This window comes from Protopterus annectens, chromosome 2.part1, assembly GCF_019279795.1.
Source record: "Protopterus annectens isolate FY-2018-M chromosome 2.part1, PAN1.0, whole genome shotgun sequence".
NCBI classification, from domain to species: Eukaryota; Metazoa; Chordata; order Ceratodontiformes; family Protopteridae; genus Protopterus; species Protopterus annectens.
This window is the reverse complement of record NC_056729.1, coordinates 480,893,033-480,920,073: the sequence shown is the minus strand read 5'-3', so window position 1 is coordinate 480,920,073 and position 27,041 is coordinate 480,893,033. Positions and strand designations below refer to the sequence as shown.

Genomic DNA, 27,041 nt, shown 5'->3' with positions numbered 1-27,041 from the left:
ATAAAATAGTAGGTACCTTTACTTGTGAATCTAAGTCTGTGGTATATGTCACATTGTGCTCACACTGCTCGGCCTTCTATATAGGGAAGACTGAGCGTAATTTTAAAAGACGGATATATAAGCACCAATGTGCAATTTCTAAGAAAGATTCCAACAATGCCTTGGCAGTACACATTATTGACAACCCAGATCACAACTTCAAATTTTCAATTTTAAAACAAATAAATGACAATTGTAATCTGGGGCCATGGCAAATATTTTTAGAAAAGGAAGAACTATTTTGGCAAATACGCACTAGCGCATACATGCCACCAGGATTAAATGAACACATCTCTTTAGCATGTATTTTAAAACATTTAGCTTTAAAGAGATGAATTAACACATATTTTAATGAATTGATACATATTGTTGGTGTTCAAATGGTATAAAATTTGTTTAAATATGCATAGTTATTTTAATATAGTGGTAGATTTTATTTAATATGATTTATTAGTTTTTAAAAAGGAGTTTATTTTATTATGTACATGAAGTGAATTAATCTTAGATAATTTAGACTTGACTTGTAAAATCTTTTAATAGCCTGTATTAACGATATGTATTAGAAACATTAATATAGCATTTAATGCTTTGGTTACATTTTCGGTTTGTATAAGAATATACAGAGGGAAGTGAGTTAATTAATTAATTATTTAATTATCTAATTAATGGTAGCACATGACTTGTAAAAGTTATTTAAGTTAGTTTTAAAATGTAGAGGTGTTTGTCTGAAGAAGGAGGAATATTAAGTCTTCCGAAAGTGCTTACAATAAAAGTTGTTCCTTTTCAAATTTGGTGCACGTTTTTACGAACTGAACTTCACAACTTCTGGCTTTTGTTTTTGAGCGGTTTGTCTTGTCTTTTTGGAGCAATATACTCTAAGGCAACCAACCCTAAAACAAAGTAAAGCTATAAAATTATAATTTTTTTTCTTCTTTTATAAAGAAAAGACTAAGGTTCAAAGGGACAGAAAAGGTAGGAAGACGATGAAAAACATACCTAACACCCTCAAACACTAAGTAGGAAAGGGAGGAACGTTACAAGATTATAAAGTAAGAAAAATTTTAAATATTAAGATAAATATTAAGAGAAAATATTTCACTTAACTGACACTGAACTCAGAGTACTGGAGAATGCGTCTGTACTCACTGGTGGCAAACAAGACCTGAGGAGGTAGTGCCTGGGGCAGAGGATTATGGGTAAGGGAGGAGCTTGAGCCTGGAAGCTAAGGTCTGTTGAAAGCAGCTCAGTTGGATCTAAAAACTCTATCCATAACATGGTCTGTTGAAAGCAGCTCAGTTGGATCTAAGGATTGGATCCAAATCCCATCAATGAAACAGAATGAGAGGGACAACATCAGATTGTCTTAATTAATAGCACTGAGCTGCAGGGGATAATAGATTCAGTTAGTATGGTCATGCTTATAAAGTCATAGTATGTGTAAAAAGAAGACCCCTATAAAAAAAAGTAGTTGAAGTAAGTCTTCTGTATTCATGGAGATAGAAAACAGTATATCATATTGTTTAGCTAGAAATACAAACTGTTATTGGAAAGGTATTCTACCTTACTGCTGCAGTTCCCACTTGACACATGATATGATAAAAAAAGAGAGATTGTCCCTGTTTTAAAGATCTGTAGAAGTAAAATGAAGAATGTGTTCTATATGAAAGACCACAATATCTGTGTGGAGCAGAGAATAATGAAATGAATAAATCCCTAGATACACCTTTATCTAACCTGGAGAAGGTGGGGCAGCAACAACCAGGCACACTTATGACTATGCAAGTCCAACAAAAAAAACACGGAATACTGTCAGAAAGCCCCAAATGTACTCATTTTTTTAATGTGACCTAGTGATATGGTTAGTACATACTCATGTACTATGGAGACATATAGGAAGGGATAAGGCTAAAAGCAAGGATCTTAGCAAGGTTTTAATGGTCAGGATTTAACAAGTGAAGAATATATGTGCTGAATGTCCTGAATGTTAGAAGACAGACCCTCATCCATGCTTCAGAATCCTTTGATGCCAATCTCTAATATAAAAGTGACATTTGAATGTAGTGAATTGGCAAAGTCCAGCAATGAATTTCATTTCAGACTGAGCAACTAAGCATCCTGAGGCTATTCTCCTATGTAAGGTTAATGCTAACACAGGCAGTGCGGTAGTACTATTCCTTTCCAGAGTAAGGACATCTAAAGAAATGTACACTGACCAGAGGACTCCCTTCATATGCAGAATAATGCACAGTGAAAACGCGTTATGGTCAAGCATTTGAAAACCATCCCCAGCATTTCAACCAAACATTAAAGTCCATGTTGTAAAAAGTTACTTTGGAAGAAGGGAAGTTAGGGATAGGTTAGCATAATGGTAAAGGTTACTTCACAGATGACAAAAATTGGGACCAGCTAATACCATTCCACCTGTTTTCCACTTGAGAAGTACCACAAGCCCCAACAGTGTTTAGTTCTTTTGAGTTGTTATATCATAGGCACCTTCACTGACTGCTAGGTATTGCCAAAGAAACTTGAGAAGAAGAGAAAACCTCATATAAATGTGCCACAGACCATTATGTCAACTTACAACATAGGCTAAAATTGGTTGATGCCAGTTGTACAGTAACAAATGGAAAGAGCATAGGCTACACAACAAGAGATACATAATACAAATACAAGGATCAGTGAATTAAACCTGGGGACAAAGTATTGGTTTTGGACCCCTTCACAGAAAGCAAATTCTTGGCTAAATGGCACAACCCATTTGAAATAGTAGAGAAAATGAATGAGGTAATCTACAAGGATAAAAAGACTAGTAACAGAAGACCAGAACAAATTCATCAGAACCCTCTTGGTCAATCTTCACATTTCTTCCCCATCACTGGGTACGGGTTGAAAGGAAGGGGCCATCATTCAGACAGTGACTGGGGAGGTTTTTTTGCATTATGCCCTAACCCCAGTATACACTCAACAATGCGTGTGATAGGGGACGTGCAATGGGCTGCCCATAAAGGTTATCCCAGCACTTCTGTGAGGGGCATTCACTTCAAGCAACACCCATGCTTACGCGTAAAGCACAGGAAATGGTTTCCCAGTCCACCAAGGAAATCACACATACCCATCATGCCCAGAAGTGCAAACTTCCCAACATCCCAAAAGACACAATAGGATCGTGCCCGTTCACTCTTCCCCCCCTCCCTACCTGCTCCCTCGAGTGTTGGAGCCACTAACTCAATTACAGTAACCTGGGTTGCAATATGGGCTCAATTCCTCTCTGCATGGTACCAGGATAAAACCAGAGCAAATATACCACAATAACATGATGAAACCATGAAAAGGAGCACAGACCCCTATTAGTTTTGCTGCACAGAGTAGAAGATCTGGTAAAGACAGAAAAATGAAATTTATGCCAGCAGTTCAGGTAGATGGTACAGTTTCTAAATAAAGAAACAAGAAATAAAGGAAAGGAGTTTCTATTAGAAACAAGGAAGTGCTTTCAGAACTATATGGTATAACTGACCTGATTCACCACTATACTGAAACCATTCTTTGAAAAAGCTTAACTGAAAACCTTATAAAATACGAGCCTTAAACAGAAAAACTGTGCAACAAGTAGTGCAAAAAATACTTAAGATAGATGTAACAAGGAGTCAAAAAGCAAACCGAGGAGCCCTTATAGTGTTCATCCCAAACCTTGATGGAACAATGATGTTCTGTAATGACTTTAGGACGATGAACACCACTTTGAAATCTGACAGCTACCCAACCCCTGGTTCAATGAACTAACAGAAAGAATGGGAAAGGAAAAAAATCTTCAACACACTAGACCTAATAAAAGAGATACTGGCAAAACCATCTAACAGCTGAAATCAGAGAAAAGGCAGACTCTTCTAAACCAGAAAGCTTATTCCAGTATACTGTCATTCCTTTGGGGCTATATGGTGCCTACAACCCCATATCAAATATGCTGCCTCTTACCTAGATGATGTAACAATATACTCAGAAGGTTAGAATTCCCAAATAACTAAAGTACAGGCTGTACTACTCTTGCTGTGACAAGCCAAGTTAACAGTCAATGCCTCCAAAAGCAAGTTAGATAAGACAAAGGCAAAATACTTAGGTTATGTCATTGGTATGGGATTGTTTTGCTCCAGAAAGAAAAAAAGAATAGGCTGTGAGAAACTGACTGATTCCTACCCACAGAAAGCAAGTGAGGGCATTTTTGAGGTTAGCTGGGTACCAACCCCAAACAAGCTTGGACAAAACGCACAGATGTGTAGCACCATCAACTCTGGTAAACAAATTTTACCAGCATCTTACAGTATAGACAACACCACACTTCACAGTTGTCATAGATCTTGGCACCTTCATAGACAACTCCCTGTCCTCTGAACACCAAGTAGTAGTCACAAAATCTTTCTGTCTAGCAAAATTAATAAATAAAGGTTATCTCATCCGGATCAAAACAAACTTTAATTCCTCTATGTTCTGCCTTGATCGGGCTAATTACAGAATACAGTGATGCCACTTGTAGTAAGTATCTATCTAAAAACATCACACAACTAGAAAGATCTCAGAGGTTTTTACCTAAAATAAGTAAGTGGACTAAAGACACTCAGCAACCAACATAGGCATGAAGTTATATACATACACTCTGTTTCTTACAGACTCTTGAAAGGCTGCATGTGTTGAGCATTCCATGCTGTATCTGACTCTCCTTGATCACCTACACCTCAGCAAAATAAAAGACTTCACAAACATTCAAATCCATCAACAAATAAATACGACATGCAGGGCAATCAGATTCATTATTCAGTGTTCGCTCAGATCTGGAATAATCTTTTGTTACATCTAAAACAGAGTAATGTCCTTGCTTCCTTTATGTCAAAACTTGACAAATGGATGAGCACTTGCAAATGTATCCCAGGCCTGACTTGTTTTATCCACCTGGAGTCCAATGGTGCCCTTTAAGGGTGGGTATTTTAAGGTGTTTATGGTAGACGAACTAACCCAACCAATAATCTCTAGCAATCAAAACTTTGTATCTCACTTTGCATCAACAGAATATCTTTTTTCAGAAATGGAAAATAAAATGGACACTAGAGGTGGATGATATTTTCAAACAGCGGAATATTAATCTGTCTTATTCTCTTCAGATGTCAGCAGACATTTTATAGTCTACACTGATATATCAGAAGTAGTCCTAGGGGTAGGGATAACATAGACCTTTAATGAGGAAGAACATCACATATGTTTTCTAAAGTTGTAAGTTGAGTTAAATGGAAACCAAGCAGAATATTTGGTAATGAAGTGGGCATAGTAGAAACCAAGTACTCCACTGCTGAGATAGAACACTTGGCAATGTTATAGGTTCTCCCTTCTCTAAAGTATTACCTCCTTAAAAAGAAATTTATACTGGTCACACATCATGCCCCCTGACAACATTTAACAGGCAATAATCTTACAAAAGTTCATAGTAAACACAAACCAAGCCTGACCCACCACAAGTGCAAACGAGATTTCAAGGGTATACAACCCATATGGTGAGCCTGAAGATAAGGGTTTCAATCTGGAGGGGTTAGTATAACATAATGCAGCAGTTCTCACTAGGACAGTATCTCAAAAGGAAAAAAAGTGACATGAAATAACGTAAATAGTGTTGCTTTAAATAAGAAATATTTATGTAAATACTGTCATTAGAATTACAGTGTATAGAACTGTTAACTTTAAGGCAGTCAGATACACAGTGTATTAGTTAGATAAGTTTCTATTTATTTTATTTGTTTACTAGGGTAGAACACTGATCTCCACTGACGTTTTTCAGACTCAGTCCAGAAATACTATCTGACTTGTTCAGACTCACAGAGATAGGTAATGGAAACTGGGGAAATCACACCTTGAAGCACTGGACCACAAAAAACTGCTCATTAACAGCCCCTTAATCCTCTGAGCCAAATGCCAGAAAGTTCCTGCAGGATTTCATTAATAAGGTCAGTTATCTAATAAAGTGACACATAAGAAAGAGGGTGCTAACCTTCCCAGTTTAGAAGAACTGTCATATCATGAAGTGGTTTCCTGGGCCTCAGAAGTGCTGCAAAATGAAGAGATCATGTGAAAGATGCATATTTTCCTACAAAGGGAATTCAGAAAAAGGAAAGCTACAGAAAAGTATTTATGGATTTGATATAAGAGACTGTATCCTTTTTGTATGGGACTAGAACAGAAACGTATTTTGTGTTATTTGTTTCACCTGCTTATTTCAGAAGGGTTTAAACTACTGTTTTGCTTGTCTCCTAATAAAACATTTGATGTTCGTCGTCTCCCATTGCTGCAGTCCTGACAAATGGGTACTCCGCTGCCCACCATCGGCCCGAATACCAAAGGGCTAGAACTGGCGTCGGTCACGGGCGCCTGAGACTGACGTAAGTACTTGTCAGTACAAATGCGCATGACCGACGCCATAATCTCAGTCTTTCTTGCTGCATGGTCCTCAGCAGAAGCAGTTTTTGCAAGTGCCGTTCGGCGTTCTGGAACTGTCGGTTTTCGAGTTTCAGACCGGATACCAAGTTGGCTAAGTACCCTGTTGGGAACATTTTTTTGTCTTTTTCTTGCCTCAGTATTGCCGGATGTCAGAAAAAGTTAATAACTGTATTTCTTGTGGGAAACAGATTCCTCATAGGGATTACCATTCACTCTGCATTCCTTGTTTAGGGCCTGAGCACGACGTTGTTGGGTGTCGCTTTTGTGCTACTTTTAACAAGCGTACTATTAAACGTCGGTTGGACTGTGCTAGGCTGGTGTTTGGTAAATGTTGTAATTATAACATGCCGTCAGATTCTCCGATGACTGGTTCTTCTAAGAAGCGCAAAGATAAGTCTTTGCGGTCCAAACAGGATGAGGCGTCCACTCCGGACGTCGGTTCTGTGGAACCACTGACTGCTTCAGTGGCTCCTTCTGACAGTTTACCAGTGTGTCTAGGGGAGCCTTTGTTACTGCAGGAAGTGGCTTCTCCTGTGTTAGGCCAGGCTGAGGGTGCTTCTTTGTTGTCGGTGGCTTCCTCCCCTCATAGGGTAGTTAGACCTCCTCCTTCTCAGGGCAAGGGCCATTCTAAATCTAAGTCTGTCCCTGCTGGTGCTTATCCCCAGGGTCCAGCTCCTAGGAAGCACATGTTAAAGATGGCTGAAGATTTGATTACTTTAATTAGGGGTTCCATGCCCCCCCCCTGTGAAGCGGCCCAGGATAGACACAGAGTTGGAGGGTCTGGTTCAGTCTTCCAATGAGTCAGATTCCTCTGTGGAAGAGCTTCGAGATTTTCCTCCCTATTCTGATTCGGAGGCTGAGGACGCTACTCCCTCTGCGTCCCCTCCAGAAGATTTTTCTTTCTCTGAAACTTTGCATTCCATGAGGGAACATTTCCAGTGGGATGGCCAGGATTATTCTGATTCTCGTAAAAGGCTGAGAGAATTCTTGTTTTTACCTCAGCACAGGCCTTTGGCTATTCCCCCTGTACTGGATGTTGTTCAGGATGTATTTTCTGAGGCTGCCCTTAACCCAGATTCTCTGCCCCTTGCCCCAGTTAAACCAGATAGATACTACAGGGTTCCGGAAGCTCACAAGTACTTATATAAGAGTCCTAGGGCTGATCCAGAAACTATTTCTCAAGGCCCCAAGGGTGTTAAGGCTTCTGTGGTTAAGAATCCGGTTCCTCTGGACAAGGATGCTAGGGCCCTGGATAGGTGGGGTAAAAAACTGTATACCTCTTCTACTTTGGCTATGAGAGCTTTGAATTGTCAATTTCATATGCTCAGGTATCAGAATTATTTGCTAAGTCAATTGAAATGTAAAGTGGATGCTTTGTCTGAAGGTGTTGACTGTAAGGAGCTTCAGGATTTAGTGCATGCTTCAGACCAGGTTGGTAAGCATTCTTTGCAGTGTGGTTTTGATGCTTTACAAGCTTCTTCCAGGGTGGCTGCTACTAGTTCTGTTGTTCGCAGACATGCCTGGCTTAGAGATCAGTCCTTGTCAGAGCATGTTAAGGCTCGCATTATGGATGCTCCTTTGCAATCTGATGTTCTTTTGGCCCTCCAGTGGGATCAGTTTTGAAAAAATGGAGGAAAAAGCTAAGTCTATACAGACGGTAAAGGACTTCTTACAGGTTCAGCCCCTAAGTTCAGTAGGAATTGGCCTGCTAGGGGATGGTCTTTCCCCTCTTGGATTATCAATCTAGGGGCAGGTCGAGGCGAGGTAGAGGTAGGGCTTCCTCTCAGGGCCCTGTTACTTCTAGGCCTTTGAATTCTTTTACCCCTTCTGCTGGGGTGGGCAGGGGTCAGTCCTTTCGGAAGCAGTCCCAATGACCTGTGTCTTCAGCTGCCGGACTCTGCTTTGCTGGCAGCTCCTCTAGGGGGAAAACTGGGACTTTTCAAAGGGAATTGGCATTTGGTTACCCAAGACAAATGGGTATTGGACATTATAACTCGAGGCTACAAGTTTTATTTTCACACGTTCCCTCCTTTTAAAGGTATGCCGGATGTGCCTCATCAGCAAAGACTGGAAGCGCAGGCACAGATTTTTTCTCTGCTCCGGTTGGGAGCAATACAGGCAGTTCCTTCTGTGGACAGAGGCACAGGGTTTTATTCCCGTCTTTTCTTAGTGCCAAAGAAGGGAAATACTTGAGGCCCATTCTGGATTTATCCATTCTAAACACCTTTCTGGAAATTCCGAAATTCAAGATGTTGACACTGCAGCAGCTGTTGCCTATGCTAGGCAGAGATCACTGGATGGTGACTTTGGATCTCAAGGAGGCCTATCTTCACATTCCTATCAGGCCCAGTTGCAGGAGGTTCCTGAGGTTTCGGACTGGGAATTTGCATTATCAGTTCTCTGCATTGCCCTTTGGCTTATCTACTGCGCCCAGGGTATTCACAAAAGTCCTGGCTCCAGTAATAGCTTTTCTCCGGCTAAGGGGAATTCAAATTTATCCTTATCTGGACGATTGTTTGATACTGGCTCAGGGCAAGCACGAACTTCTTCGACATCTGCAGTTTGTGATGACAGTTTTCAGATGCCTAGGGTATTCTGTGAACGAAATAAAGTCCAGTCTAGTACCCTCACAGGAGATGTGTTTTCTGGGTGTGAGACTGAATACAGCTACTCAGATGGCATCTCTTACCCTGGACAAACAAAGAAATCTTCACCTATACTTCCAACAGCTATCCGTAATGTCCAGGCTGACTGCAAGGACAGTCCTTCAAGCCTTGGGGTTCATGGCATCTTGCATTCTAGTACTTCCCAATGCCAAACTGCATATGAGGAAGCTACAGTGGTATCTCAAAAGCGTTTGGACTCAACACAGCCACGATTTGGATACTGTCATTCGGATTCTCCCTTGCATTCAGAAAGAATTTGTGTGGTGGGCTCAGGAATGTCACCTAAACAAGGGACTCTCTGTGACCCAACCGAGGCAAGTCAGATATTAACGACAGACGCCTCGGAGTCAGCCTGGGGAGCTCATTTCAAAGGAAAATGGATTCAAGACCTTTGTCCCCGGAGTTGCTTCACTTGCATATCAACATGAAGGAGATGCTGGCGGTTCAATTTGCCTTAAAAGCATTCAAGGATCTACTTCGACCGGGACTGGTGTTGATTCGAACAGACAACACAACTGTCATGTGGTACATCAACAAGCAGGGGGGTACTCATTCTTACCCTCTTTGCAGACAAGCAATGCTGTTATGGGAAACTGCTTTGGATCTGCACATCACTCTTCGAGCACAGTTTCTGCCAGGAGCACAAAATTCATTAGCAGATGTTCTGAGCAGACAGATGGTGGATCCTCACGAATGGAAGTTGGATCCTCAGGTATTTCGTCAGTTGACCATGGCTTGGGGAACTCCAGACATAGATCTGTTCGCTTCTCCTCTGAATTCCCAACTGCCTCTGTTTTGCACAAGGCTGTTTCATCCGAAAGCCTGGAAAATAGATGCACTATCCTTCAGTTGGAGCAACCTTCATGTATATGCCTTTCCTCCTCTGCCTCTTCTTCCACAGGTCCTGTTGAAAGTCAGGAGGGACAAACCTTGCATGATCCTTATAGCGCCGGATTGGCCTCGTCAACATTGGTACCCTCTGCTGAGGAGCCTAATTCACGGGACACCTTGGCCATTACCGCGGATTCCTCACTTATTGTCTCAAGAAAACAATCATTTTCTCAATGTCAGGGTGCAATCCCTACATCTGACAGCCTGGCACATTCAGTTTTAGAGGATGAGGGCCTTCAGCTCCCTCAACAAGTTTTGGATGTCCTTTTGGAAGCCAGGCATCCTAGTACTCGGAAAGTTTATGCTGATAAATGGAAGAGATTTTTTCTTTGGAGTTCGGCTAAAGGCCTTGATGTCACGTTGCCTAATTTGAGTTGTACTTTGCAATATTTGACTATGTTACTGGACAAGGGTTGTCCTTCTCTTCTATAAAAGTACATGCTGCAGCTATTTCTGCTCACTATGATGGTGATCCTCCTTTATTTTCACATCCTTTGCTTAAACAGTTTCTTAGAGGGGCAAAGAATATAAGACGCCACGGGCTCCTACTCCTGCCTGGGATCTTAATTTTGTTTTGGAAAAGCTGACTCTGCCTCCTTTTGAACCTGCAGCTACGGCTGAATTGAAGTTGTTGTCCTGGAAGACTGCTTTTTTATTGGCTGTTACTTCTGCTAGAAGGGTGTCTGAATTACAGGCTCCCATGGCAGTGGAACCTTTTCTGATTTTTCACCAGGACAGAGTTTCCTTGCGTACTAATCCTACTTTTCTGCCTAAGGTAGTTTCTAATGTGGCATTGAACCAATCTATACATTTGCCTACTTTTTATGCTAACCCCCAAAATGAAGGGGAAAGAGTTTTGCATTCTTTGGATGTGCATATGCAGTTACGGTATTATTTGTTCAGAACCAATGAGTTCCGGAGATCTCAACAGTTATTTGTTTCGTTTGCTGTGGCTTCAAGTGGGAAAGCTGTCTCGAAACAAACTATTTCCAAGTGGATCGGCCATTGTATTGCTTTTTGTTACTCTCATCATGGTAAGGAGGTTCCAGTTGGTATCAGGCCTCATTCTACTAGGGCTACGGCCACCTCTACTGCTTTTTTGAAAGGGGTAGCTACGAAAGACATTCTAGAAGCAGCTACTTGGAGTTCTGTACATACTTTTACAAAGCATTATCATTTGCCTCTTTATTCTAGGTCTAGGGCTGGGTTTGCCACTGCAGTCTTACAGGGCATGTCTGCTGCTCCTCCTGCTATTTAGTTGGCCAGCCTCCCTTTTTCCGTTGCTCTGGGATTCTACCCATTTGTCAGGACTGCAGCAATGGGAGGCAGAACATAGTACAGTTTTGTACCTACCATAAATGTAGATGTTCGAGGATCTCCATTGCTGCAGTCCTATTTTCCCTCCCTCCTTCCCCCTTTTTCTTTTTACATTGGGGTTTTTTTGGGTGGTGTTTTCTTTTTTTTTTTTTTGCATTCTGACGTCTGAGGCAAGAAAGACTGTGATTATGGCGTCGGTCATGCGCATTTGTACTGACAAGTACTTACGTCAGTCTCAGGCGCCCGTGACCGACGCCAGTTCTAGCCCTTTGGTATTCGGGCCGATGGTGGGCAGCGGAGTACCCATTTGTCAGGACTGCAGCAATGGAGATCCTCGAACATCTACATTTATGGTAGGTACAAAACTGTACTTTTTATGAAATGATGGATGGCACTGTACACATAGATGTGTGTGTGTGTGTGTGTGTGTGTGTGTGTGTGTGTGTGTGTGTGTGTGTGTATTAGACACACACACACACACACACACACACACACACACAAACACACATACACACACAAACACTTCTACCTGACTATTTTAAAGACATTCTTTTCAACAGTAACATGTGCAGTCAGTAGTAATTTTTTCTATGTAAAACCCTTGTTTCTCATGAAACGGTAAGAAGGCATAAATATTTCAAGGAACAACCTAGAAGCTATTTAGAAGAAACTATCTATATTCCTATCAAATAAACTTTATTTATTTACTTTTTTTAATCTTGACAATGGCCACATAATCGCCTGAATTTCTTTCTACAAAAGGAAATCTACCAGGCAAACTGCTTGTCACCCAACAATTAATACACTCATATAGTAGCATGCTAGAGTGAATGTCTATTTCTGTTATGAATTCATTTCAAATTGAAAGTCTGTGTTCTATGTTCAATCCCTTCCTCTTTTCTGTATATTTCAATCTCACACATTAACGTATACAGAAATTTAGTGTGGACAACAAATTGTTAATAATGGCTCACAGTTTAAAACAGCACAACACTTTTTTAATCACAAAATTATCGCTGTACTGTTAGTACACAAGCATCTGTACTTAAGCTTACACCAAACCATCCTGGGAATTTCACAGATGTCCCACGATAACTAGCAACCTTTCTGGAATCCAGTAGGTAAGGGAATAGAGAGGCAGGCAAGATATTCAATCTTTAGGGTAATGGGATCTCATGCAAAGTTTCAGGAGGAAAGAAGTACTTACCGCCTTCCAGTCAAAACGGGATGTAGGTCATCTGATGTGGCTTCCACAACTCTAAATGTCACTTTTTTTAAATCTGAAATGCCCACTGCCATATCTTCCAACATTCCAATTTCATCACCTATACAAATCAGATCATGTCAGAAAACATCAGACAAGTTCATAGAACTAGAGAATATTATGTTCACAGTTTAATGCTAGTTTCTTTTTTAGCTGCCAATAATCAGTGAGCCCAATAAAAAAACAGATGTATTTTAAATCAGCTAAATAGCAATAATCTTTGTATGCAGCAAGGAGCCAATCTGGGTTTATGAAGAAATGACTGATTCTTGTCTAAGAAAGCCACTTGGATATATTGTGTTAAAACAGCTATAAATGCTTGTCTTTAACATATAACTCAATTAAGTTGCCAAACAATTACAGATAGAAAAAGTGAAGTGTAGAGACAGGAGAGTGACCATATCCTAACCTGCACTGTAAGAAAATCCAAGTATAAGATAATTTTTGTAATTAGGCAAAACTGGGAGTGAACTGCTGTTTTGTTTCTGATCGTTATCAAATATGTTCTGGAAATCTTTTTATTCACTCATTGTCTGATTACACACTTAAATTAGAAGAATGTCTAAATGTTCCTTTCATTTATCAGTGGATGCTGAGATGATGTGCCAATATGTAGAATTGTTACACTTATGCTGATTACAATTTTTTACAGTGGATATAAAAAGTATACACACCCCTGCTAAAATGCCAAGTTTTTGTGATATAAAAAAGGAGACCACAATAAATAATTTCAAAACTTTTCCCACTTTTAATGTAACCTATAACCTGTACAATTCAATTGAAAAACAAATATGTTAGGGGAAAATATAAAAAATAAAAAACGTACAATAAGCTTGCTGCTTAAGTGAGCACATCCTTAAACTAATACTTTGTTGAAGCACCTTTTTATTTAATTACAACATTCAGTTTTCTTGGGTACACACCTGCCATCAATTAAAGAGACTCGATTAACCCCATATCAGGTTCAGCTGTCCTAGTAGGATTTTCCTGACATTTACTCAGTTGCCTGCTACAGCAAAACCCATGGTTTGCAGACAGCTTACAAAGCATCAAAGGGATCTCATTGCTGAAAGGTATCAGTCAGGAGAAGGGTACAAAAACATTTTCAAAGCATTGGATATACCATGGAATACAATGAAGACAGTCATCAAAAAGTGGACAAAATATGGGACAACAGTGACGCTACAAAAGACTGGATGTTCCTCCAAAACTGATGAAAAAACAAGATGAAAACTGGTCAGGGAGGCTGAAGGAGCTGCAGGAATTTCTGATAGGTACTGGTTGTGTGCTACATGTGACAACAATCTCCTGTATTCTCCATATGTCTAGACTATGGGGTAGGGTTGCAAAACGGAAGCCTTTATTACACAGAAAAACATCCAGGCCCAGCTAAAATTTGCAAAACAATACATCAAGTCTCCCAAAAGCTGTGGGGAAATGTGTTATGGTCTGATGAGACCAAGGTTGAACTTTTTGGCCACAATTCCAAAAGGTGCAAAAACAACACTTTACATCACCAAAAGAACACAGTTCTGCTCTTGATTAACCTCAGTTCTAACAATCTCCTTGCTCGTTTCCCACCTTTCTGTAACTAGAATAGTCTGGATTTCAGATGTGCTGATTTCAGGACTGTATTGTGGTTTCTGTGTTGCCCAGACCTTACTGAGCTAGAGGGAAGCTTCTCTGCTTATCAGTGGGAGTGGTAAACTCTGAGCAGCCTATCTGTCACTAAAGGAGTGGTTTCAGCTCAGAAATCATCTCTTTATTGGCCATTTTGGGCTACTTCCATCCCTTTCATCTTTCTGTTTAAAAAAAAAACGTTTTGCTCGTTTTTTGTGCTTGTTTAACCTCAGCAAGATCCTGTCTGGGCATCCTGCAGAGCTCTACAGCAGCAGAAAAAGAGAAGAGAGACTTTCAGTGATTTAAGTACCTCCGTTTTATTTCTTTTGCTGGTGTTTTGCTTACCACACTTTATTCTAGCCGTTTATTAAGCCTTGCTACTTATTTTAACTGTTTTCTGTTAAATGTTGTTGTTTGCACTTTATTTGCTCGTTTTAAGTTAAATTCAACTGTAATACTGTTGTAGGCTACACACTCAAGAGCAGTAGCCGTTTTTCTGCTTTAAATAGTGTTTTTGCAGTTCTAACTGTTGTATTTATTGAAAAAACAAAAAAAAAATTCTATCTCCTTGCTCGTTTCCCACCTTTCTGTAACTAGAATAGTCTAGATTTCAGATTTGCTGATTTCAGGACAGTATTGTGGTTTCTGTGTTGCCCAGACCTTACTGAGATAGAGGGTAGCTTTTCTGCTTATCAGTGGGAGTGGTAAGCTCTGAGCAGCCTATCTGTCGCTAAAGGAGCTCAGAAATAGTCTTTTTATTATCCATTTTGGGCTACTGCTATCCCTTTCATCTTTCTGTTTAAAAAGACATGCTTGCGCGGGTTTGGACAGTATGCAGCACTGCTAAGCTAAGGTAAACCATTACCGGTGCCTTAAAGTCTGCTCTTCAAATTTTTCCTCAGACCTTATTAACTTTTATATCAAATTAGACCTTTAAATATAGCACTTGCTCAGAACATCTTGTAGCATTTATTGCAAGCTCACCAACAGCCACTAGCACTAAACTTTCCATAAAGGAAACAAAAAGCTTCACTACTTAATCTAAGTGTAAATAACTCAGTACTTAAAAAAACTGATCACTTATCCAGACATCTCCAAAGGTCAGTTTCCGATGCTTTCTCCCATTAACCTGGTGAACCTGGGCATCCTGAGACAATGTAGCAATTGCCTCATGTACACAGATGACCCTTTCCTCCTACCTCCAAACACATCCACTTGAGAGAGATGCAAGTACATAGCCAAACTTGAGCCTTCACTCTCTCAATCCAAGACTGGGTCAGCCAGTCAGGTGGAGAAGGTTAACATACACATCACATCACAGAGAACACATAGCTCCCCTGTTCGCACACCACTACCATCACATAGTAACACGAAACATGCAACCACATTCACGGAGGCTCTCTTAAAAAATATGCCCAAACAACAGAGACCTCTGAGGCACAAATGCAAGCAACCATCTCATCCAAACACAACCCATAAGACACACAGCCCACACAAACAGTGTGTCACTCAAGCTAAGCCCCTAAGGCAAAACAATGTACCAAACACACTAGTCATAGGTGATTCAATTGTAAGGCACACTAATGTCCCACTCATTAGGTTAAATAAGGAGAAAGTCACGGTCAGCTGTCTGTCAGGTGCCAGGATTCGCAACATAACACATGCACTTGGGTCTCTCCACAGCAAATACAAATATGACTCAGTCATTGTACATGCTGGTGTGAATGACCTAAGACATACCTCCCTGGACTACATGAAAAGAGACATGGAGGAGCTCTCTGATCTTGTAGCCCAGGCAGGTATGACCCTAGCCTTGAGTAGAATCCTACCATCACCAAGAACAAAATGATTGACTTAAACAATTGGCTAAGTTTCTGGTGTCATTCAAAGGGGATTCAGTATCTGTCTGCTTGGGATGACATGATAGACAGAACTCGATGCTTTGCCAGAGACGACCTGCATCTGTTACCCCTGGAATTCCGGATACTGGCCAAGGCCCATGCCACCCCTATAGTGCCTTTTTTAGGCAATGCCCTGAAGATAAATTTACCAGCATAACATCTGCTAGAAAACGCATCCTAAGGGTTATACTACTCAACGCTAGAAGTCTATACCTCAAAATTCACTTGCTTGAGTCACTACTCAAACTGGAGAACATCGACATCTGTGCAGTAACAGAGACCTGGCTCAAGACTTCTGAGAGCACCTCTGCACTTCCAGGTTACAATGCATATCACACCTTTCGGCCCCCAAATCTGAACCAAAGCCCTAATTGATGTGATGACTGAACCCTTGAAGTTGGAGGCGTATCCATCTTCATAAAAGATACACACACCTCCAGACTTGTTGCCCAACATAACACATCAGAAATACTTCAGGTACAGTTAACACTGGACAAAACTGCAGTCTATACTGTAGCCTGGTACAGATCCCCCACAATGTCCCAGGACTGCCATTCTGCATTCCTGGACACTCTGGAAAACATCAAAATCCAGTCTAATACCCTTATACTGGGAGACTTTAACTACCCCTCCATTAGTTAGAACAACTACTCCTGCTCCAACTCTTTTACCCAATGTTTCCTGGAATTCATCAACTCCAATGCCTTAGACCAACTCATCCTCACCACCACTAGCAGAAATAACATTCTTGACCTAGTCATTGCAAACATAGGGTACCCCTCCCTGGTTCGATCCAATCACAAGTTAATCACCATTGATATCCAAATCCCGCCCCCATCCCTGAAAAAGGAAACCACAGTGAAAAACTTCTCCAAATCCTGTGCCTCTCAGCAGGTTTACTTTGACTGAAGTTTCAGAACATCAAACATCATATGATCAAGATCATATGGTTGAACATAGGATAATGCGGGAAGACTGCTTTTTACAAAGATTGCAATACAATGGGTATTGTAGAATTTGCCCTTTTCCCCACAGTAGTGTGACCTTGCAGTGTGTGTGTGTGTGTGTGCGTGTGTGTATGCATATATATATATATATATATATATATATATATATATATGGGTCTACCTGATTACGCCGAAAGCTGAGAAGAACGACAACGAGATAACCAACACCGTAAGATCGACAACAGAGAAGACCGACAGTTGAGAATCCCTACTCTGAGAACACCGACATGTTAAGGTAAGTGTGCAATAGGGATGGACGTTAGGGTCAGGGTGTGGGTAAGGTAAGGGTGTGATAGTGATGGACGTTAGGGTAGGGTGCGGGTGAGGTAAGTGCGATAGTGACGGACTTAAGGGTTAGGGGTAGATTAAGTGAGTTAGGGTTAGGGTGCGGGTAAGTTAAGTGTGCGATAGTGACAGACTTAAGGGTTAGGGGCGGATTAAGTGAGTTAGGGTTAGGGTGCGGGTAAGGTAAGTGTGCGATAGTAACAGACCTTAGGGTTAGGGTTTGGGTTAAGGTTAGTGCATATATAGTTGTGTATGTAAGGTTTAGTGTAGGTTTCTAAGGTTTTTGGTGTGCTTGTGTTGTGTGTATGTTTTTCAGGAAAGTTATTTGTTTTGTTGATTGTCGGGATTGTGGTTTGTCGGGCATGTGAAGTTTCATGTTTTTGAACTTTCGGTTTTGTCGTGCAGGTTATTTCGTTGTCTGTGTTTTGGCGTGTCAGTGTTATCAGGTAGACCCATATATATATATATATATATATATATATATATATATATATATATATATAGATATATATATATATATAGATATATATATATATATATATATATATATTTTTTTTTTTTTTAAACAGGGAGATGTGGGGGGTGCAGGGGGGTCTAACACAGTGATAATTTTTTTCTTTCACTTTTGACATCTTCATGGTTAGACACATAATCAAAAATTTTATCAGGTCTAGGTTTAAGCACCACAAACTTCACAGGCATTTTTAGTTGCCCAAATGTTGTCTCTTTCATTTGCAAGTTATTGGGCTGCCACAATATTTTCATAGGTTAATAGGCAGGTACTATGATATCTGCCCTAGGGCATTTACAAGCCTAGCCAGAATGTGTTGGCTTTCGCCTCCCTTTTAGCCTAGATTCCTGAGCCTCTGTCCAGCAGGGCCATAGAAGTGATCCCAGGACTAACTTTATGATTTCCCATCCACTCATCAAGATTTCTCTTGAAGAGGGTCAGCGAGGGGCTCTGCCTAACATGGACTGGGATTCTATTCCAGAGCGAGGGAAGCCTTTGGGATATGAATCTATCCCCCCAGCATGTCCTATTTATTGTTGTGCTAAGGTTTAAATCCCTGGAGCGTGTACCATTAAACAACACAGAACCCTTGTTCAATACCATTTAAAAAGTTATAAAAAATGACATTATTTCCGGACTCTACCATTTGTAATGTTGTTGTTTGTCTTTCGGCTTTTCCCGGTTAAGGGTCGCCACAGCGGAACTCTGGTCCACTATAGATTGGCAGTAGGTTTTTATGGTGCTGAGTTGCCAGCTTGATGCCCAACCTTCAATGAAGGCACACCCATTTACGCATGTCTTTCGAAAGCCCACCCAACCGCGGGGAGGACATGCAGACTCCAACAGAAGGCACTCTCCGCACACCAGCCGAGAATCGAACGGGAGAACCTCTTGCTGTGAGGCAACAATGCTACCGATGCACCACCACGGCACTACTCTACCATTTGTAATATGAAACAAAAAAAAAAACATGTTTTCCCTCAGAAGACTTTTGCATTTAAACTGCGTTTTTTCCCTAGAGCTTTACAGAGTTTCATTACCCGTACATATGTTGTCTCCAACCTACAAAATCATAAACTGGTCAGCTGGAATCATAAAACCATTTCTTGATATCATATTCCTCAATACGCTAAATGGAACCACTTGCCACTTCTAGCCAGGTTTTTTTCCATTTATAAAGGGTTAAGAATATAACGTAATCTAGGAAAATCATAATTCTGAGGATGCCTGTTTAGTTCTGCATGCAGATACAACAAACTGCTGACTAATCCCTATGGTCCCAGTTGTTCAGTGTGACATGCCAAATGAATAAAATAAAATCACAAAACAGAACCCAAATGTAACAAATACACAACTTCTCTGACTAACAAAACTGTAAAAAAAAAACACCTTGAAGCCATGCTCGCTCAGCCCAGTTAGTTTTATTAAATTAAGTGCATTTATCCACTATTAACTCTGGACATCGTTAGATGAAATAAAACCACAAGTTATCACACTAAATACATCTGTAAAAGCACAAGATCACATAACACTTGACTTCCACAACCAATAGAGTTCTACCCATGATTAATATAAAAATGATTCCACTATACTAATATTTCTATTAAACATGGCACAAAACTTATGAATGCATATCATTATTGTTCTAACTCCTTTTACGTCTTTTCTACTCTACCTTGAGGCTAATAACATCTTTCAAACAAGTTAAAATATATGCCCCTAATCTCAGTTGCCTTTGTAACTCCTTATATTTCAATAACCATTTTAGAACATCTCTCTCTCTCATCAAATATTACCCTTTCAAGCACAAAGAACTGAAACCTTAAAAAAGAACATTTTCAATATGCTTAAAAAGCATTATAAACAGTCTTTGTCTTTATGGCTTATAAATGCTACCTAAGAAAACATCTCTGCTGAAATCAGATTTACTTTTTATTGCTGCATATCCCCTTTAATGTTTTCATTAATGACCTCTGTACCTCTTCTACACTAGAATCACTTACACAGAATGCTGATGATTCAACACAAATAAGTCCCTCTGACACTCTGACACATCATCTTGAAATCACACAAGAAGCCTTCACCTCTGTTGAAAACTGGCTTCACAATGCCCAGTTATTACTCAAACGAAAAAATAAATAAAACTACTCCTCTTCCTCTCCAAAGCACTCCCCCAGCTTCAAAATCTTCTCACTTAATACGTTGATAGAAATTGTATTCCATACAAAACTGCTTAATGTAATAGTTGATGACAACCACAGATTTGAACTCAAAATTTAAAATAATATAAAAAATCACCAGAAACTTGGCATGCTTTACAGACACAAAAACTTTATTACTAACTCTTCTACAACCACCCTAGCAACCACTTAACCTCCTTCCTTCACTCTTATATGGTGCCTGTATCCTTACCAACTTGCAGGGATCTGTTAAATGTAAACTTAAAATATGCTAAAATAAAGTTGTTAAATTTGCCGCCAATAAATAATATTATACACATCACTGCAAGGCCCTTATAAGTTTGAACTAGCTTGAACTACAGCACTACCTGGACTACGCACAACTAGCTACTGCCCACAACATCATTTATAAACTCCATGCCCATCCTGCAGTGAGCTCTATTCTTCCTTCCTATCTCCCAAACAGACCCCTTCGTTCTAATGATAAACAATTTCTCGCTATCTATAAACCTCAAAAAGCAATTGGAAATAGGCTTTACTGCTACTCTGTTAAAAAAATGGAATTCTATTCCACAGACTATTAGAACTGTAACCTACCAGCCTTCCTTCAAGTATCTTCTCAAAGACCACCTATCAAAATCATGGCTCTGCTCATGCTATATCCTCTGGTTGACCATAAATCTTCCTGTCCCGCCAGCAAGTCCTATTGATGTCACAGACCAGGTTGAGGCTGCATGAGCGGGTTACTCAAGTGGAGCTTGACTTGCGGATATGCAGCAGTCCCATCAAGGCGGGGTCCGAGATTGCCTTGTATGCCAGACAGAGGTCACCTCTGAGGAGTCTGTATGAAACAGAGTAGAGGCATAGGGCTTTTAGCCTATCTATGTATGGTAGATTTTTGAGGCCCTGGATTCTCCTGGTGAGGAACCTCTGTGGTCTCTCCAGCTGCTGCATGTGCTTTGCGAGGTACATGCCGAATGGGGCATTGTACTCAATAATGGGCCTTATAAGGGAAGAATACAGGTATGTTATGACCTCCTTGTCCATGGATGAGATACCCTTATATATGAGGTGGTCCATGTAGAAAACTTTCCATACAATGGAAGCAACATGGTGGTCAAAAGTCAGGCTGCTATCAGTCTGGGTTCCCAAATCCGTAACGGCTGACTGTGTGCTTAGAACGTTGTTATTAATGTGATAATTTGTGGGGACATCTCTCTCCCCAAAGGGGATAATGATGCATTTTTTTTTATTCAGCTTGAGGCCATGTTTCTGGCACCAGTTATTTGTTTGGGTGGGACCTTTTTGGAGGATGTCCACATCACTAGGGGAAATGATGACAGCTCCCAACTTGCAGTCATCTGCAAACTTGGTCAGCCATAGCCCACTGGTTTTGGCCTGTACCTCAGAAAAGTATACCCCAAATAACAAAGGCCCCAAGACCGATCCCTAGGGTATGCCACTCAATACGGGTCTACTGCTTGAGGTGGCTTCCCCTATTTTGACTAGGTGGGTTCTATCAGTGAGCCAGTTGGCTACCCATCTGGTAACATATGGATTGATGCCTAGTTGAGAGAGTTTAACTATTATGCCCGAGTGAGGAATAGTGTTGAAGCCTTTGGCCAGGTCAAGGTAGGTAGTATGTACTGTCTTCCCCTCATCCATGGCTTTGGTGACTGTCTCAAAAAAGTCGACCAGATTTAACAGACATGACCTCCCCTTGACGAAGCCAAACTGTGTGGGCTCAAGCGTTTGGAGGTTGCCATTGTCCTTGCTTATGAGGTCCATGATAATCCATTCCATGGCCTTGCAGATCAGGGTAGTTAGGCTTATGGGTCTATAATTTCCTGGATCAGTGGATGCTCCACCTTTGTGTAAAGGGATGACACTGGCTGTCCTCTACTCAGCTGGGACAAAACCAGTACTCAGACTTTGGTTGAATAGCGTGCCTAATGGTGCTGCAAGTTCCTGCCTGAGTTCATGGAGGATGCAGCCTGGGATATTATCAGGTCCCATGGAGACTGTATTTTTTGCCTTTGAGAGAGCAGTGATGTCCTGATCCCTAGATATAAGGGGAAGGGGGCAAGTACTGGGAATGTCCTGATTTACTGATGGGGGGACAGAGGGGTGAGATTTTTGATGAATCTGTCAGCCAGCAAGTTTGCTATATCTACGGCATTTGTATATGTGGTGTCCTTGACCATCAGTTCTGAACAGATCTGGGTGCTACCTTTGAGATTATGGACATATGTGAAGAAGGCCTTATGATTGTCTCTAGTAGATGTGGCCAATATGGACTCAAAGTTTGCTTTGGAGGATTTCACTAGTGCTCTTATTTGCTTGTTTAGGCTAGGAGAGATTGCTTCCAGTTGGGCACCTGCTCCTTCTTGGTCCTGGTCAGCAATTTTTTTCTTCCATTATAGAGTTCATTTATTGCAGATGTCCATCAGACAGGTTTACTCTTTCTTGCGGAGGATGATTTTAGTCCTGTCAAGTATTCCTGATTCCATGCATCTATATAAATGTTTGTATAGTAATTTGGTATAGTTCTGGATACTGGTGCCTGTTCCTAGAGATGGAGAGGGGGCTGTGAAGCTGTTTATACCATCCCTCAGGAGGATATAATCAGCTTTGGAGAAGTTTTTTGATTGACCCTAGCTGGGGGGGGGGGGCTCGTGGAAGATGGTGACTTCAAACATGACCGCTTTATGGTCGGATCTTACAAGGGAGGATGATACTGCAAGGATGCTTCAGTGGCTACTCATGTTAGTTAGTGACCACACAGATGTCAGCATTTTCTATGGTTAGGAATGCTTGCAATGAGTGCAGTTCTGTGTTTAGACGCCTAGCATTCAGCAGCATGACCTTTAATTTGTTTTGTTAAAATTTTTATGTTGGTAGTTTTAACCTCATCACTTTTCCTAAATAGGCACTATAGAGGAGGCAAGAGCCTTTGCCAGAATCCTGAAGCCCAGGTGAAACAGATGCAGGCCATCTCTGGCAAAGCTTCATGGTCTGTTGATCATATCTTCCCAGGCTGTCAGGTACTGGATCCCCTGGAATGACACCAGAAACTAAGGCAATTGTTAAAGTCAATAATTTTCTGTTTGTATTCAGGCATCATTCTGGGTGACGGTAGAATGCTGCTTAAGGCTAGGGAAATACCTGTATGAGACAAATATTCAGCGAGTTCCATCATGTCTCTCTTCATATAGTCCAGGGAGGTAAGTCTTAAGTCATTCACACCAACATGGACTATGACAAAATCATAACTTGTTGTTGAGAGACTTGAGTGCATGTGTGATATGGCAGATTCTGGAACCTGACAGACAACTAACCGTGACTTTCTCCTTATACAGCCTGGTAAGAGGCACATCTGTGTGTCTCAAAATGGAGTCACCTACGACTAATATGTTAGGTTTACGGTCAAGCCTTAGTGGTTGTGAGACAGAGGTGTGTGAACTATGAGTGGTATGGAGCGGTGTGGAGATCGTGTGTGTATTTTTTATTTATTTATTTTATTTTACATTTGTTGACTGGGATAGTCTGACTGGATATATGTCCATTTTCAGCGGAGGCCCGGGTAGAAAAGCTCCAACATAATAATGCACATTGAGCATTTAATAAATGCTAGTTTCAAGCAGATTACAGTCATAAGCAACACCAGCATTTAGCAGATATAGTACTGACTTATTGCAAAACACTTTGCAAAACATAACATTATTTTCAAAGTTATATTTACATAACATTACATTCAGGTTTAAGACACACTGAGCAGCAGTTATACAATTGACCCTTCCTGAAATGGTCTGGTAGAAAAAAAGTTAGAAGTAGTTGAAGGTAAGGCACCTAAGTGATAGAGAGGTCACTAGTTGGGGTTAGTGCAAAGACATAACGAATGAGTTTTGAAGTATTTCTTGAGTTTGTTTTTGAATTGAGTTAGTGAGGGTTCTAGGGTCAAGTCAGCTGGGAGTCTGTTCCATGTTTTTCCAACAGAGTTGGCAAACAGAGAGTCCACAGCTGAGTAGTTGGATTTGTATGTTTGAACTAGGAGTCTAGTGGATGATCGCAGTGGCTGGGTGCTGGTGTAGGGGCTGATAATAATTTTTAGTGCAGGTTTATTTTCTGGTTGGTAAAGCACTTTATGTGCCACTATTAGCTGGCTGAACTGCAGTAGGCTAGGCAGTTCAAGCCATCCTAGGCAATTTAGGTTGTGACAGTGGTGTGTCCGGTAGGCTGTGCCAGTAGCAAATCTGGCAATGTGGTTATAGCAGGATGATAGCTTATTAAGATCTGTTTTGTTTAAGTTGGAGAAAAGAGGTGATGAGTAGAGAAGAGTTGACAGTAGATGGCAACGGGCAACTGCATTTCTAGCAAGTGGGGTAAAGAAAGGTTTGATTTTGTAAAGAGAGCCATGTTTTTTATTATTGGTTTTGATAGTTTGATTGATATGTGCATCAAATTTCAGGTTGTTATCAACTATGACAGCCAGTGGTTTAATTTGGGCTTCTGGGGAGATGATAGTGCCATTGTTAGCGGTTATGTTGAAGGATGGCAGGGAGTCCTGTGTGTGGGGGAGAAGAGGAGCAGATTAGTTTTGTTGGAGTTTAGGATTACATGTTAATTGGAGAGCCATTTTACCACTGTACTGTATGGCGGTAGCGTTGTTACCAAACAGCAAGAGGTTTTCCCGTTCGATTCTCGGCTTGGCTTGGGAGTGCCTTCTGTGTGGAGTCTGCATGTCCTCCCCGCAGTTGGGTAGCATTCGAAAGACATGCGTGCGTAAATGGGCATGCCTTCGTTGAAGGTTGGGCATCGAGCTGGCACCTCAGCATTTCGTAAAAATCTACTGCCAATTATTAGCAGACCGGAGTTCCGCTGTGGCGACCCCTTACCGGGAAAAAGCTGAAAGACAAACAAAACTGAAGGTATTTTGGGTTAATGTGAATAAAGTACCTGGTGAGGTGTCAGACCAGGTATTTGCCTCAGATGATTTGCCTCGGAGGTCTCCTTTGTTTGGGTATGTTTTTGTTCAGGACCTCCACATATGTGGGTGTGTGTTGTGTAGGTGTGGGTGGTCTTTGAGGTGTGGTGATTGTGCTGACAGCATTCTCAGTGCCAGACATGCTGGCTTGTGAGGGAGAGAGCTTGGACTCTAGGTTCCTAACGTAATTGCATTTCTCGCAAATTGCGTTCCTAGGTGGTAGTAGTAGGTGGTTATCTATGCACATAAGGCAGTTGGTACACTGTCTCAGGATGCCGATATCAACCAGACTGGCAGGAGAAACTGTAGGAAATTGTCCATCCATATTTTTCAGAATGTGAGCGAAAAGGCCAGGGAGAGCTAAGGGGTTAGTCTAAAGCCCAAGTGCTTAAACCAAAACTAAGTGGCTTAGAATAACACTTACAATTTAAACAGGCTATAAACCAGCAGTAAGAAATGCAACAGAAGGGATGCAACTGAACACTTTAGAGAACAAGCCGCAGCAAGTAGCAGAAAAAGCAGATGAAGTAATGGAGCAGGAGGAGGAAACACAAATACAGAAAAAGAAGCTGAATAAAGTGCTTTTTTTAAGTAAAGTGGAAAGGGAGAGAGGAGGAACAGAAGAAAATTCAAGGCTAAGGAACTAAGGGGTTTGACCTTCCCAAATGATCTCTGTATTGGGTAGAATTAGCAAATGAGATGGGACTGGGAGTGTCCCTTATCAAATTTACAGTAGGGGCGGGCAACAGCAAAAGCAACAACTATAGGAGTACAACTGCAATGGGGTGGGTGGGCAGGAGAAAAACAAAACTGCAACCACAGATCAGCAATTATATAAATGGAGACACAGAAAAGTAAATAATTCAAGTCAAATAAATAAATAAAAACAGTGCAGTAAACTAGTGCAGAACTGTTACACAAATAAATAAAAAAAACAATGCAGCACTGATAAGCAAATAAATACAACCCATGCAGTGCTGATAAGAAACACTGAACAATTAAAGTGCGAAAAATATCCTTATGTAGCTCTGTAATTATTGTTTAAGAAGTACTCTCCGTCAGGCACAAATGGAGCTCGGCAAGATAAGCAGTGATTCAACTCCAATGTAATATTTTTATACCAGCAGATAAAATCCTTCCAAAGTCACGCCCTGAGACAAAGATATAACACAGAAGCTGTGTGACCAGTTTTAACACGACTTTTACTTATTACTACTGGATTCAGACTTGTATACAGTGTTTTACTTTGCTTTTTCTCATTGTTCTCATTGTTCTCTTTGTAATAGATTTTTAGTATATCTCTATGCCTTACAATATTGTTGATTACTTTTAAAATGTTTACTTTTCAATTATTTCTTATGTAATGTATTTGATTTTTTTTCTCCTTAAATTGAGCTTTTCTGCCTGGGCCTCCACTGAAAATGGGCTCTTGTGACCCAGTCAGACTTCCCCAGTAAACACATGTTAATTAATAAGTAAATAAATAATAAATATGTAGCATTTGTGTTTGTTTCTTCCAGTAGTACTACTTATTAAGTTATTTAATTTGTAGATCATCTAGATTTCGTTGAGTCTACTTAGCTTACTCTCATACACGATTGTTTCTTTAAAGGTAAAGTAATAGCAACATATTATAAAGTACAGTTTTGTACCTACCATAAATGTAGATGTTCGAGTGTTCACCCTGCTGCAGTCATCACACTTGGGTTATCCTGTCGTCAGGCGGTCCTGCAGTCGGCCTGAATTCCAAAGTCTTGGTCCGGCGTCGGTTGCTGTCGCCTCTTCCCTGACGTCAGTGCGCCGGGGTATATATAATGCAACCAACGCCATTTTCTTCAGTTTTTCTTGCCCCAGATGTCAGGTGCCCCCAAAAAGATGGTCAGAAATTAGTACCAAATGGAT

General features: G+C 40.8%; 1 protein-coding gene across 6 annotated transcripts in view; it reads right to left on the bottom strand.

Moving 5' to 3' along the window:
• Positions 1-27,041, bottom strand: part of INPP4B (inositol polyphosphate-4-phosphatase type II B) — a 4,727,932-nt gene that overhangs the window by 928,016 nt on the left and 3,772,875 nt on the right. For all 6 annotated transcript variants that reach the window (XM_044062266.1, XM_044062271.1, XM_044062267.1 and 3 more), the window contains one exon: positions 12,595-12,712. In XM_044062266.1, coding sequence (XP_043918201.1) covers positions 12,595-12,712 — 118 coding nt within the window. The remainder of the gene's footprint in view (positions 1-12,594; positions 12,713-27,041) is intronic.